Source organism: Myotis daubentonii, chromosome 6, assembly GCF_963259705.1.
Source record: "Myotis daubentonii chromosome 6, mMyoDau2.1, whole genome shotgun sequence".
NCBI lineage: Eukaryota > Metazoa > Chordata > Mammalia > Chiroptera > Vespertilionidae > Myotis > Myotis daubentonii.
In genome coordinates this window covers 79,033,866-79,049,639 of record NC_081845.1, presented here as the reverse complement: position 1 = coordinate 79,049,639, position 15,774 = coordinate 79,033,866, and the positions used below count along the sequence as shown (strand labels likewise).

The 15,774-nt window shown below is 40.4% G+C and overlaps 1 protein-coding gene across 1 annotated transcript in view; it reads right to left on the bottom strand.

The window, feature by feature from the left end:
- Positions 1-15,774, bottom strand: part of PKHD1 (PKHD1 ciliary IPT domain containing fibrocystin/polyductin) — a 409,206-nt gene that overhangs the window by 41,154 nt on the left and 352,278 nt on the right. Inside the window, exon 61 of the mRNA XM_059701438.1 lies at positions 1,973-2,987. Coding sequence (XP_059557421.1) covers positions 1,973-2,987 — 1,015 coding nt within the window. The remainder of the gene's footprint in view (positions 1-1,972; positions 2,988-15,774) is intronic.

Sequence of the window (15,774 nt, the reverse complement as noted above, 5' to 3'; positions counted from 1 at the left end):
TCCCTCCTTCTAGTAAAACACTAAATATTCACTGAGACTTTTTAAAATATACAATATAAAAATCACTCATGGTTAAATGTCAACCTATTAGAAAAGCTCAGTGCTGTAAAATCTAAATAAAATTTCGCAATGGACTAGCTCTTTTTCTCTCTAGTCACTCATACATCTAATACACTAGAAGAACCAAGAGGGATCTAAATGAAATTGGGCTAAAGGAAAGAAACCATATTTAAACATAAGCTAGCATGCATTAGCATAATTTTTTCAGATTCCTGATTCTTATATTATCATGCATAATATCATAATAACATTAATAACATATTGAAGGGTTAGTGGTTGGTAAAACTTTTTAAGATTTAATAGATTTTGTACAATCATGCAACCAGGAGCATGCTTTAATTCTAAGCCAACAGTTCCCCAGCTCTTCAAATCAATCAGAATTCAGAAAAAATGCTTGAGTTTTCTTTTTATATATTCCATACATATAAATGTACTGTAGGAAAGAGGACACCTATCTCCATTGTAAAGACATAACATATAACACAAAAACACAAGCTAAGCTTTCATATAAATATGTTGCTCTGTGTATAAAAAGGCAATCAATGTATTAGTTGAATACGCCTCAGATGTAAAGATACTACTTTTTGCCTTTTACTTTAGAATAACTTGCCCATTCATTGGAGTGATTGTACAGGAGTAATTAATACCCATTACATACTAATTGCTTATTCATTAGCACTACCACACATAAGATGCAAAAGCAGTAACAGCAGCATAATCTATAAGAATATGAGTGCTCTCATATGTCGCTGAGTAATATAGCTCAGAATCTGAATAAGTTTCCTATTTCAGGGACCCAACATCACCTCAACTTGTACATGGGTTTGAGCTTGTATTTCCAGTGGCAGGACAAGTTTATAGGGACTACCCATGTTGCTCAAGGTTTGCCCTCTATAGCCAAGCAGCAAGCCTTTGTGAGGTGGCTAGTTTTATGTATCTTTTCTAAGCATTATGCCAAGTTCATATTGTCTCTCAGGCTGGTTCTTTTGTATCTGCTAAAAATTGGGGCTTGGGACTCCAACAGTCTTGACCTCATGGCAGATTCCTTAGATAACTTGGACTTCATTCCTTTGCTAACGTAGTCTATAAAATTGAGAGTAATGTACCCTGCCTTTTCTTAATAAGTGCTTCACAGACTTCAGTTACTAAGATCAGGGAAACATTCTGGTAAATTTACTTCTGAAATGTGTATTGAATGGAAATCTAGTGGAGAACTTCAAAATACAAGCTTACAGGGTCAGAATAACGCAGAACAAAGGATATTACAGATCCTACACAGGCCTGTGCCAAGAACATCTTTGGCATCATTGATGCTCCTGCCTCCCACAATTTGACAAAGGTGTCCTTTCAGAACTTTATCATCCTAGATTAAAGAAAGCCCAATCAGGGTCATAGCTTCAGCCTAGTAAACTCCTGATCATCACTCCAACATTTTCCAAAGTATAAGTCTTTCCTCAGTACCTACAGGCAAAATTATTATCATCTTCCTCCCTCAGTACTGAAGTTTTAGCTCATAACTCTATGGCATGGTAATAGGTCCTATTTTTGTTCATATCTGTTTCACCTTAGCCACCCCAGAATCTAGCCTACTGCTTAAATTCATTACACTAATAAATAATTCAATGAAGTGAAAACAAGTGGCTTTAGAAAAAACTCTTCCTACATGCTTTTTACTTTAAAGTACCAAAATATAATGTCTTTGACTAGCTAGGGATTAAAATAATCATAAATATATAGATAGTTTTAATAAAGAATTTTTAAATTGAGAATTTAAGTCTACAAATGGCTCCTTAAGTTTTTATTCTTACCTAAAGAAACAGAAAGGTTACATAATTCAGTATAAATAGATTGACATGTACAATATGCACTCAAGAAATCGGCCCCAATTTGAGTTACTATAATTAGTACTTACCCATAGCCAATGACTCCCTCTGAGTGAGTCACCAGTAAGGCTCCAATAGTCATATTCAGTATACTCTCTAGTACTCCAGTCTGTTGAGCGGTGATAACCTGGTGAGCCAAATTCTGTAATTTGTCGCTTGATAAGGATGGAATCCATCCAGGGCTCCTTACTGTTGGCAGATCACCAATTTCAATGACCATCACTTTTGACATAGTTTCCATGGTGGTTGGTGGGGGAACCCTGTATGAGTTCATTTCCGTCATGAGAGGTCTACGTTGACCAGCTCTATAATAACTGGCACAAGGTACAGTTGGGCAATTGCGCTTTCTTTTTGCTCCACGGTCAGCAATGGCCTTTAAGGTTGCTTCATTGCCAGGCATATCATAAATAAATCTAATTTGGTTTTGGCTAATCTGTAAGAATTCAGTTAGTCTTTCAAGGGTCACCATTTCCCAGCCTTTTTCTAGGACTGAAAACAGCACAGTGAAGGCCAAATGAATGGAAACACCTGAGCGTATTTCAACCAGCTCCTCTCCTTGTAGAACAACGTACAAGAGGTTATCCATGATGCTGAAATAGTTGGAACCAACAGACCCATCCAGCAATGAGGAAGTTGATTGAACCAGAATAGGTGGGATGAAACTTTCCCCTAAGAAAACACGGGGGCTCTGGAGTTCATGGTAGAATACAGCCAACAGAAGTTTGGAGGTACTTTTGTTCCCCAATAGAAAAAAACGCAAAACGTGAGGAGTCTGATCCACAAAGCAGACCTTGGTGATTTCCCTGGTGGGTATAATGGAATAGAAAGTGGATACAGACCCTGAAGTAGAGCAGGAAGTATTGTCATTTACACTACTGAAGGTGTCAACAAAACCACTAGTCACAGAAACAACAGGATATAACTTCCTCACTGCCCAAGTGGCATTAACAATGTCAAGAATTAAGATCACTTGGTCAGTCTCTTTGCAGATGTAGCCTTGTATCAGGGATCGGTATGTGCATTTCTGTTCTTCTCTAAATGTACCTATAAAATAAAGAAAAATACACAGGTGTCATGTGAACCACCATTGCTCAAAGGTGATTTTCAATCCATCACGTTCATCATCATCTGTAACCACATGAAACATTTTTTGAACACTTCGGTGTGCTAGATACCGAGACTGCAAAGAAATCTTGGGCAAAATATTAAAGACACATACATTAAATAACAGCTATTTAATGGAATATAAATGTATATGTTATATAATAAATGTAACTTAAAGTTAATAATGGCTGTAATTTCTAAGTATAAAAACAGTGACTACATAAAATAATTAAGAAAAAGGGAATGATAACTAAGGCCTCCATAGTGAACAACAGCAACAATAAAACAAACAGGAGAGAATAGGGTAATACTTGAGTCAATGGGTAAAGAAGTAAATTAAGGGAACTGTAACAGAAAATGTATGGCAATATATTAAAAATGAAGAGGTATATTCTGACCAGATTGTGAAAGAGTTTGGATATCAAACCATATAATTTTCTCATACTTTCTTTTTCTGTATATGAACAGTAAAGAAATACCAGAAGAGGGGAAAAAGTAATAATTTGGGGAGAGTTGGGGGTAACCAGGGCTAACAAAAATATTTAAAGAAACAGCATTATCCATTATCCCACCATTTCTAATCATCCTGTCTATGAGCCTAGAGTAGTTCTTGTTCTGAATCCACAGAGATAAATCTTCCAGCAAAGAATTCCTTTGATTTAAAATCGATATTCACAAAATTGTCTTGTATTTTTTCTAGATTTTTGTACTTGCCTTATTGCAGGTTCATCAAAGTTGCCTAAGAACTGCAAGCAACAAATAAAAACTCAAATTATTACTAATGAAGGATTTACTAAATATGAGCATGATCTCTCCTCCTATATCCTTCTTTCCACATGATATGATTAGAAATTTGTGCCAAAGCTGCCTATATATCAACTAGAGGCCCGGTGCACAAAAATTTGTGCACTCGGTGGGGAGAGGGGGTCCCTCAGCCAGGCCTGTGCCCTCTCGCAGTCTGGGACCCCTCAGGAGATAACGACCTGCTGGCTTAGGCCTGCTCCCGGGTGGCAGAGGGCAGGCCCAATCCCTAGGTGCAGCCCCTGGTCAGACTCAGAGCAGGACCAATTGGGGAGTTGGGGCGCCGTCCCCTGTCATGCACAGAGCAGGGCGGATCGGGAGGTTGCGATGCCACCCCTAGTCACGCTCAGGGTACGGCCAATTGGGGGGTTGGGGCACCGCCCCTGTCACACTCAAGGCAGGGTCGATAGGGAAGTTGCGGCACCACCCCCGTCACGCACAGAGCATGGCGGATCAGGGGGTTGGTGCGCTGGCCCCTGTCACACACAGAGCAGGGCCCAACAGGGGGGTTGGGGCTCTGTACCCTGTCACACACAGAGCAGGATCAATCAGGGGGTTGAGGAGCTCCCCCTGTCACGCACAGAGTAGGGCCAATAGGGGAGTTGGGGCACCGCCCCCTGTCACACACAGAGCAGAGCGGATCAGGGGGTTGGGGCGCTGCCCCCTGTCATGCACAGAGCAGGGCCCATCAGGGGGTTTGGGGCTCCGTACCCTGTCACACACAGAGTAGGGCCGATCAGGGGGTTGAGGAGCTCCCCACTGTCACTCACAGAGCAGGGCCCATCAAGGGGGTTGGGGCACCGCCCCCTGTCACACACAGAGCAGGGCGGTTCAGGGGGTTGGGGCACTGCCATTGTCACACTCAGGGCAGGTCCGATGGGGAGGTTATGGCTCTACCCTGTCACACACAAAGCAGGGCCCATGGGGGGGGAGGGGTTGGGGCGCCACCCTCTATCACCTACAGAGAAGGGCCGATCAGGGGTTTGGGGCGCTGCACCCTGTCACACACAGCGCAGGACCGATCAGGGGGTTAGGGCGCTGCACCCTGTCACACAGAGAGCCGCAGGGCGATCAGGGGGTTTGGGTGCTGCCCCCTGTCACGCTGATCCCGGTGCCGGGAGGCCTCGCGGCTCCACTGATCCCGGTGCTGGGAGGCATATTACCTTTTACTATATAGAATAGAGGCCTGGTGCATGGGTGGGGGCTGGCTGGTTTGCCCTGAAGGGTGTCCTGGATCAGGGTGGGAGTCCCCACTGGGGTGCCTGGCCAGTCTGGGTGAGGGGCTGAGGGCCGTTTTCAGGCTGACGGGTGACTGAAGCTCCCAACCACTCCTTTTTTTCTTTTTCTTTTTTTTTTTTTATTCTGGGCCAGCTTTAGGTCTGAGGCCTCTGCTGCTGAAAGCCTTTGTTTACCGTCTGTATTTGATACAATGTTGCGATCCGGCTGGCTGAAGCCCAGCTGAGTAAAGCAGGTTTCTGGGGTTTTGTTTAGCTTCTATATTTGCAACATAGTTGCTTAGAGTTGCAGCTGAGAGGCCAGCAAGTCAGGCGGGGAACGTTCGAAGTCCTCTGTCATTGAAGCAAGCAAGCCTCCCTGTTCGCATCAGCTGCCTGGCTGCCGGCGGCCATCTTGGCTGGCAGTTAATTTGCATATCTCCCTGATTAGCCAATGGGAAGGGTAGCAGTTGTACGCCAATTACCATGTTTCTCTTTTATTAGATAGGATACATTTAATTACCAAAATGTGGCTGTAAAAGTAGGGCATGTGGTTTACTTGTGCCTCACACTAATAGCAACAGTAGTCAAAATTATAAGGGAAATTGTGAAATACCTTAAACTAAATGATAATAAAATTTTAACATATCAAAATGTGTGGGATGCAGTGAACCAGTACTTTGAAGGAAATTTATAACGTTAAATTCTTATATGGCAAAAGAGTTGTCTAAAAATAATTTCTTATTCCATTACCCTAAATGCTTTTTTAAAAGAACAAAGCAAACCAGACATAAATAATAATAAAGTAAATAATAAATATAAAAGCAGAAATCAATGAAATAGAAAAGAAGCAAACAAAATCAGAGAATGTAAGCAAAGCTAAAACTTGTTCCTTAGAAAATATTCCCAAACTGAATAACCCTTCATTAGATTGCTCAAGACAAAAATAAAGAGAACAGAAAACACCATTCCAAGAATTAAAGAAAGATTAATATTACAGACGCTGTGGATGAAGGTTAAGACACCATTACAAACTTTCTGCCAACAAATTCAACAATTTAGATGAAGTACACAACTTTCTTGAAAACTGACATAAAATACAAAATTTGAATTGTTCTGTCTCTTAAAGAAATCAAATGCACTAAATTGAAATATAAATTATTATTAATTAAGCACATAAACATGATAAAATCTAGGGAAAAGTAATATTAATCAATTACCCAACACACCTCTGTATTACTTTTTTCCTATAGTTTTGTTACACACTTTTGTGGATCTCCTATATCTGACAACAATGTTGTAATATTTTCTATAGGGATAACAGAAAGATAATTCAGTTGTTTCTTTAATCTGGATGATTGACATTGTTGTTGTTGTTTTTATCACAATAGTTTAGAAGAGTTCCTTTCAGCTTCACAACTCATAACTGATAATATATAAATGTTTAAAATTGTTGTCAAATATGGAAAATTTCCTAGAAAGGTTTTCTCATGTGTGAGCTATAATATTTGAATAAATTTTCAGAGTAATTTTTATGACACTGTCACTTAAAAAATACTTCTCTTTCACCTCTCATGTTCTTCTCAGTCCTTAGGATTCATTCACATCACAGTGTGACCTAGGGCCTTGTTCCTGTGTGTCATAGCATCGTAAGTTGACATGGGTGGCTAGTAAGAACTTTACATAGATGTGATTGTGAACCACAAAAACCACATCCTATTAAACTTGCATCAAATGAATATCCAACTCAACTTCCCTTAGCTCAATTCTAAAAGTGCTTGTGGCTATTCCATTGCCACCCAACCTCCTAGTACTATGATGGAGAATTTAGAGTGGAAAGTATTATTTCAAATTTTAGTTAAAAATATTCAATTTTAAAAATTTTACAAAAACATAGGGCTATATAGTCATATGGCTAGGATTCCTTTTGGAGTCTTAGAAGTGGCCCATGTAAGTGAGGACCCTGAAACCTAAACTTGATCAGCGTCATGGGACTTCCCCGAAACCTCAGTCAGCCGTGCTGTGGAGAGCAAATGCACTCATGCCTTGGGTATGTCTAATGAGATGGCATGGACAAACAGGATGGCTGGGTTCACTGAAGCTTGGGTTTCTGCCAAGAAAGGACAGAGAGTCACAGGTATTAAAGATATTTGCAAATGTCTATATATATAAAAAGCCAGTGACCAGAATGCAGTAACAACCTGAATGACTGGTCATTATGATGCCCACTGCAGCCAGCAAACCAGCCTGATGGGGGTGGGGCCAGCAGGCCAACCTCCTATGGCCCCTCCCCCAGTCAGCCCCGCCCCTGATTGGCCTTTCCCACCCCTATTGAGGGCGAGGCAGCCAGCCAACCCCACCATGACCCTTCCTCCTGGCCGGCCCGCCCCTGATTGTTCTGCAGCCCCTCCTCCCAGCCAGCCCTGCCCCTGATTTCCCCCTACCCTAATAGGGGGCGGTGCCAATGGCCAACCTCCTGCAGTCCCTCCCCCCAGCTGGCCAACCTCCTGCAGCCCCTCCCCCCAGACAGCCCCACCCCGATGGGCCCCACCACCCTGATCTGTCCGTGGCCCCTTCCCCCAGCCAGCTTTGTCCCCGATCGCACCCCCACACACACATACACCAATTGGGGGTGGGGATGGCTTGCCAACCCCCATGGCCCCTCCCCCAGCCGCTGATCCCCGATCAACCCCCCCCCCCACCCCAATCAGAGGTGGGGCCTGCCAGCCAATTGCCCACGGCTACTCCCCCCAGCCAGCCTGGCCCTGATCTGGCCCAATGATGGCCAGCCAGCTGGCCAACCTCACACCGTCTCCTCCTCCTGACAGGCCTGGCCCCGATCTGCCCCAACTGGGGCCAGGCCGGCCGGACCCTACCCATGCACAAATTCGTGCACTGGGCCTCTAGTCTAATTATAATGAAGTACAGCACACCTCAGTTGCAGAAGGAAGGGAATGAAATGAGGGTACTAATCTATGTCAAACAAAGGCACATGGCAGTGGGTTTAATGTCACAAGGAAAGGGCTCTTGAACAAGTGAGCTGGAAAGACACTTCAGTTCATGATTTTGAAAGTTAATGGTGAGGACAATGTCAATGTTATTACTGTGTCAATAAGTAGTAAGGTAGAAAAAAAGCATACTTAAAAAAATAACACCACCAACTAACATTTAGGTATTTAGATGTCAGATATTTTCCTAGAGAAGCCTTGAAGATGAGTTGAAGAGTAAGAGTCTGAACATGCACACAGACAATGACTAGATCACACATAAAAATACAATTCTGACCCACAATCTGCCGTGAAAGTCCAAGAAGCCAGCCCATCATCAGGAGCAACCAGTCCAGGATGACCAAACAATAGCCCCAGAAATACTCAGCAGAACATAACCAGTACTTAGGTAATAACTGTCAGTTTCCCTAGTTCTTCTCTCCCTCCCTCCTTCCCTCCCTCCCTTCTTTTTTTTCTTCCTTCTTTCCCTCTCCTTTCTTCTATCCCCAATACTCTTTACCTAAAACTTCTTAATGGCAGGTTTAATTATCTTTAGTTCAGAGGTAGAAAAATTGACTTGCCCTGACTGGTTCACTCAGTTGGTTGGAGTGTCGTCCCATTCATCCAAAGGTTGTGGGTTCAATTTCCAGTAAGGGCACATATACAGATTGCCGGTTTGATCCCTGGTTGGGGCACATATGGGAAGAAACCGATTGATGTTTCTCTCTCACATTCATCTCTCTCTCTCTCTCTCTCTCTCTCTCTCTCTCTCTCAATCCTTCCCCTCTCTCTAAAATCAATAATAATAGTAATAATAATAATAATAATAAAGTATCCTCAAGTGAGGATAAAAAAAGAAAAATTGACTTACAGCAATTTTGACTCACATAATTACTTAGTAATGGTAACAAGGAAGAGATGGAAGAGAAAAGCATACTTTCAAAATTCTATGCCTCTGGCAAAATAAAATGCAATCTGAATAACTTCATTTTGGGGTTATATTTAGATGTAGGGTCAGCTGTGGTGATTAATACTGTGAGAAAGATGTCATAATAATCAGGATTTCTCTCTACCCCAATCCATTAAAAGGAACTCACAGAAAGATTTTTAGTTATTTGGCTAATCACAATTTTGATGGGATTCCATTGGCTTTTTTATATTACCATTTGGCCTTTTTAATACTTTAGCATACTATCCCAGAAGTATAAATGGACAGCCACAAATTTAACAAAGGTGATAGCCTAAAGATTATCAGCAACTGACATTAATCATTTAATTTTATAGACAAACTTGGAATCTTGTGTTCACTTATAAGAAATTAGGTTTTGTTTCTCCAGAATTTTACCGATGACTGAGAGATAGGAAGGTTTATCAGTATCTTACCATCCACTTTCCTATTTGTCTTCAGAGTTAATCAATTCTAGTATGTAAATTTTAATGTGAAGCAAAAATAAAGCACACCATGTGAGCAATACTTTGGGGTTCCAGAGTTGCTAATTGGGTATAGTTATTAACTGGGGGAGATAATACACATTAACTAGGAAGAGAAGGCTGTGCACACAGCCAAACAGGTGTCATAGGTCACTCTCCCAGTCACAGCAGGCAGGGGCCACAGTGACAGTCCACTCTCCCTTCTAAATAGTCTATCTTTTCTTCCTCTAGATTTCTTTCCTTCCTGCTTTTCTCAGTTGGGGAAGGTTTTATTTTGAGTAATGATTATCTTTCTCACTTGTTTTTGCCTTTTCTTTTCCCACTTCTCCAAATGGCTTTATCTGCCAGTCACAATTTTTGTGGTCTGCAATTCTGATCACTTTTAAATGAAACCCATGCTGGCTTTGGTAATCATAATGTCATTTACAATTTACCACTAAACACGTTTATTCAGTTAGTAGCACACTGGAGAAAGAGAACTCCATATGAACTCACCGTGAAAAGCCTAATCTGATTATTTCCTCATGAAAATCCAGGCAGGGGTGCTTGTAAGAGGGGCTGAGAGAAGAAGGGGGGGGGGGCGAGGAGGAAGAAAGCAAAGTCTGACCACAGCTGACTTTCATAATCAATGTGAATAGATAAGTGACACAGCCTCTCAGGGGCAGCCGCCCAGTCACCTCAGGGCATTCCTCTCAAAAAAGGCAAGAGTGGACAGGACTTAATAAATGCTGGGAGACCAGCAAGTATTGGCTTGGCATATGCTATCGCATTCAAGATGGACAAGAACAGTGATAAAGTCCAGAAGCTGTTCTCTAAGTGGGGGAAATTAGATTAAGCAGGTTGTATTTGTGAGTCTATGTGTGCACATGGCACTTGCTGTGTGTATACTTTAACATCCTAAAATAGCCTACACATACAATATACTCGGCCTGTCTTTCCCTGGATTGGAAACCATGGACCTAAACACCAAGAAAGAGGCATGTTAGGAATGTCTGATGGAGGAGGAGAAAGAGGAGACGGTGCATACGTGTATGAGTGTGTACACATGTACACTCAGGTTGCTTCCAGGGTTCTAACACATATTAACTTCGTGTCAATATTTGTCCTTCCTGTCGTGAAATGAGGATTTTCCACCTCATTTCACGTTTGAAAAGAAAATATGCCAAAGGGGTAGTCTTTGCTAGAAAAAAAAATTAAAAGAAAAGAAAATAGAAACAACTTCCATCCTTTATTTAGAAAAATGGATCACAAGGAAAGGAAAAAAAAGTATTTTTAAAATTAATGTTTTGACTCAAAGGCACATAGAATCCTTCCATCTTCCCCTTTTCAACAAAAGGGAAAAACTTATATGTTTAAAATTGAATGAAACACATCAACATTAATGATTTTTTCCTCAAGGTTAATACCACCATTTCCTGCAATACATTTTTTTAGCCATTTTGTGATGATTTCACAATTCATGGTATAGTAAAGTATAGAAGATTTTGACAAAAACAAAATATATAATCATTCTCTTATTTTCAAGAAATGAAAAGAAATCATCTACAATTCTTTTCTGTCAAACAACATTTATACCTCGTTATTTGTAATTTAACAAATATAAATGGTCACAGATCTGAAGACAGGTTGAATTTATCCTCATTCATATATGTTGTCATAGATCCTCAGAGTTTGAGGAGTAGAACTCCAAAATCTCAAAGCTATGCTCCTAAAATACATAAAGGGAATAACTGAAATTTGGGGAAAAAGTTGAAGAAAATATATTTTGGTCATATTAAAAATAATAGAGAAAAAACAGTCTACTTTTTTTAGAATGGGGGATTCTAGCTAAAGTTATGTTTTTTAACTTCAAAAATAAGGGCCATGCCTTATGTGTGTAAGGTGAAGGTAAATTGAGAGTGATGTTCTGTTGCACAGTAGATTCAGTAGAGATGACAGAAAATGCCACCTTGTTAATTTGGAGTCTAGAATTATAGGTCTTTAAAGTCTATTGAATGACTATAATATGGTAGTTGTAGTCACTGTAAGAGGGATGAGGTACATATATTTGAACATATACCTACTAGTATACACACATATAGTGGTATTATGGAAAATGTAATTTGACAAACTTCCAGTTCATTTAGTTGAAAAAGAACAGCATGGGTTAAAAGTTTTGGTCCTGGAGCTTCAAGATGAAGGCATTTCCAGGTTGGCTTTCCTAACTTGCTAGACAGAGGCACTGAGGAGAATGGTCTCTTACCGAGGAAGACAGCGCTCAAAAAGCTGGTGACTGATGTGGTGAAGTAGCTCCCAACTCTCGGGAGATAAGAGAGGGTAGAGAAGAAATCGCCAAGTGTGAAGATCGCTCAAAAGGACTGAGGATGCCTCACGGGACCCGGAACACACACAGCTGCAGGCCTAACGGGCTGGTGGGCTTCAGGAGCAACAGGTTAGAGAACCTGCCCCAACCTTAGGAACAGCCTCACCAAGGTTCTTGTACTTGGGTCTGGTTTCCAAGAGACAGTATATCTCGCAAAGATAATAATAGAATACATTTGCCGACTGATCTGAGAAAAATGAAAAACCACATAAGACCACCCACTACATGAGACAAGGATGTCTGTAAGGACGTAAGTTCTCTGGGTGAGTATTTTTAAATACTTTTCCCTTTTACATAAAAGTGTTACTTTGAGGGGGCAAAATGATCAGGAGATGAAAATAAGTGATAAAATGGCGAAGAGGATTGGTGGGGAGTAGGGTCAGATTTGGAACAAAAAGACCCTTCTTCTGAATCAACCATTTTTCCATTTTTTAATTAAAAAAACTTACTGTTATTGGTGAGAATCCATTCATCTATAAAAGTCCACCAGTAAAAGTTCCAGAAGATCATTTTGTATTCTTTTACTATATTTTCTTGAAATAAGTGGCTTAGAAAGTGTTTTTATATTATTGCCATTTTGTTGTATTATGATGTGACCGGCAAACATCAGTGGGCATGGTCTCAATTATGTTTTATTCTGTGAATACAACCTTGAAAACAGCCAAAGCAAATGCAAGCGCAGGAAGTATAGCTTAGGGGGCGAGAGATCAAGTTTTTGAGTCACAGAAACTTGCATTGCATCCTGGCTCTGCCACTTTCCGGCTGTAAAACCACAGGCAAGTTATATATCCTCCCTTAGACTCAGTTAGCCCATTTGTACAAAGGATTGAGACTAGTCCCCAATTCATAGGGTGAAGATCAGGATTAAATGAGATGATGTATATGCAGAGTTGGGACAAAATGTGCTAATAAATATAAGCTGTTATGTTCACTGTAATCAAGAAAGGAGTATTTCTTAGAATACTTCACACTCTCCTTTTGCCTTTTTGGCATTATCCCCATCTCAAACTAATAACATTTGCCTTGGAGTCAGAAACAGCATCTGTAAGCACTGCAAGCAGTCATAATGAACAATGTTGAAAGAAGCAGGCTACAGGTGAAGGAAATTCTAACATGTGAACATAAGAAATGCATAAGGACCCTCTGTTTTTATAAATATGGGCAAGAAATACATACATACATACATACATACATACATACATATATATATGCGTGCGTATCTATAAGCAGGACACCTATTTTTCCCACAAATAAATACATAAATATTCAAAATGATTTTCCTTTTCATCTAATCTTCACTTTTCCCTTTATTCCTTTTGTAATACTCTCCATGCCTATCCCACTCTTTCTCTCCACCCTCCTACTTCTTTTTCACAAGCAAACCTTGCTTGCCAGATTTAAAGAAAGTGATGTTCATGGCTCAGATTAAAGGCATGGGCAGCCAACAGCATTCCTTACAAATACAATTCGGTTCACTCTTCCCCCAGAATGATAAACTGATCCCTTCCCCAGCCCTCGGTTTGAAGCTGCAGCAGTAATTCTGTTGGATGCCAAAACGAAAATGAATGTGACTGTGCCATGCCCAGCTCTGAGCTGTGGCTGTAATGAGATTTGAATGGGAAGCCCCGGACACAATAAATCTACGCCATATGTGACCATTTCCTGTGTCAGTTCCTTTCTCATAACCAGTGGAGACTTTTTTTTTCCCCTCTCATGACCCCACACCATGACTCTGAAATCTTTCATGGCTGCTTATGGGCCTCAGGCTTTTTACAGCAGTTGTATAAATAAATGAATTTGACAGCAAACATCATAACAGTTAGCAGTAATGTGTGTTTGCCACAAGTGCCTATACGACTCACTGGAGAAATGGCAGAGGAAACAGCTTGTTTTGTTACCTAAACAAAAGTAGTTTCGTTTGACAAGTGGTGAAAGAATTAGTCAAATAAACTTGAAATCCACTAGGACTATTTTTGCCAAGTTTCCCTGCCAGTGAAATGTTCCCAGCTCCTTAATGCCCATGACTCACAAGAGATAAATTTCCCCTTTTTATTCTGAGATAAAGATCTGGGCTGGGAATATAAAACCTTTGACTGACATTTTATATTAATCTTCTTTTCAAGGCAACACTGTCCTGCATGGGAACTCAGACACAGCAAAGAGTTTCCAAGGGAGCTGGTGGCTGACAAGCCCCGAAGGGTAGTTCAGGTGGGAAGGAGGGGAGGTGACTATAATGACCCAACTCACTGTTTACCTGTTGAAAACAAACGGAAGCTTACCTTATGAGTGCTTCCTTTTCCTTCACATTTTATTTAACTCTAGAAAGAAAAGTCTCTACACCAGTTCCTAAAAGAAAGGGAGTTAACATTTTCCCTATATCTCCATAGTCCCAGGTAAAATGAAGTTAAGTTGCCTATATTCCGTGAATTTGTGGTCGATTTTACATAAGAACAAAAAGAGCACACACTTTCCTTAATTATATAATTTGGTTGCTTTAGGAGTCCTGACATATTTCTGCCCCTCCACTGGCATCTTAATGCCAATCCCACTGTCCCAGCTGGGAATGATGTTATAACACAGTGGCTATTCTAACGGCCTGGTTATTTACATGGACTCTGGGTGCAAAATGTGTAGGTGCAAATGCTGGCTCTGCTAGTTACTCTTTACTATGCCTCAGTTTCCTCCTTTGCAAAGTGGGAAGAAAGATGGTATGGTATCAAGTTCATAAGGTGGCTATGATAAAGAAATGTATTTTGAAAGGCTCTAAACAGTGCGCCTGGGACATAGCAAGTGTTATTATTATTACGCCAAACAAAGAAACTTGGGTAACTGTCTCTTTAGAAACAATAGAGCACTTCTCCATGATAGCTTGATTTTGGCAACTAATCTGCAAAATGAAATTAAAACATTTGAGGGAAAAACCGTAATAGCACCTTCATTTAACCCAATTACAATTAATTTCAGGATATAGTACATCACTACTTTAAATAAAAATATAATCTGTACCTTGAAAATAGTTTTTTGGATGTAGTCATTTCCACTCTTTATACAGTGGTAGTCTTTGTCATGGTTGAGTAATCATTGCCTCTCGAATCTTCTCATATTCAACAGAAATGAAACTGATTCGGGGGAATGAAAGTTGAGAGCTATCACCAACTAATGGCTCTTAGTCCAGGTACATGTTCTGCTCTCTGTTTTTATCTTTTCCAATTTAATTACAGGCACACCTTGTTTTACTGAGCTCCACTTTATCGCACTTCATAAATGTTGCATTTTTTTTACAAATTGAAGGCAAGACCCTCCACCAGCAAAAAGATTACGACTTGTTTTATTGTGATGGTCTGGAATGAACCTGCAATATCTCTGAGGTATGCCTGTATTAAAGTGGTTCACTAAAGTGCTTTGTTTGCATGATAATATGCAATAAAGTACCTTAAAACTTTAGAAGGTCTGAATTATAATCAATGTGAACAGATATCTCAATTGATAGACAGCCTATTACCTACATAACATATTCCTAGTGTCTCTCTATTAACTAACATATAAATACATGCAAACTTACATTTCTCTAAATCTTTATTTATATGGAGAAAATTAGAAATATTAATGAGTTTCACTGTGTAAAAATAAATTGACTAAGTTTTACTCTTAGAGTGATAGAAAGAAAACTTGACAAAAGGTGTGCCAACTGAAGGTAGGGAACCATATGACTTTATAAAACAATGATGATTCAGGAGGGGGCAAAACGGGGTTGGCTGTAATTAGAGGGAGGGGTGGGATTTGCTAGAAAGTGACATATATGAAGTGACATAATCCTATGGTAAAACAGGTTTAAATGATACTCCGTTTATAGTAACATGAACTGAAAACCCCATCTTGTCATTGCTCCCAGCTGCACTGCTACATCTAGGCAACTTCTCAAACTGGTCTGT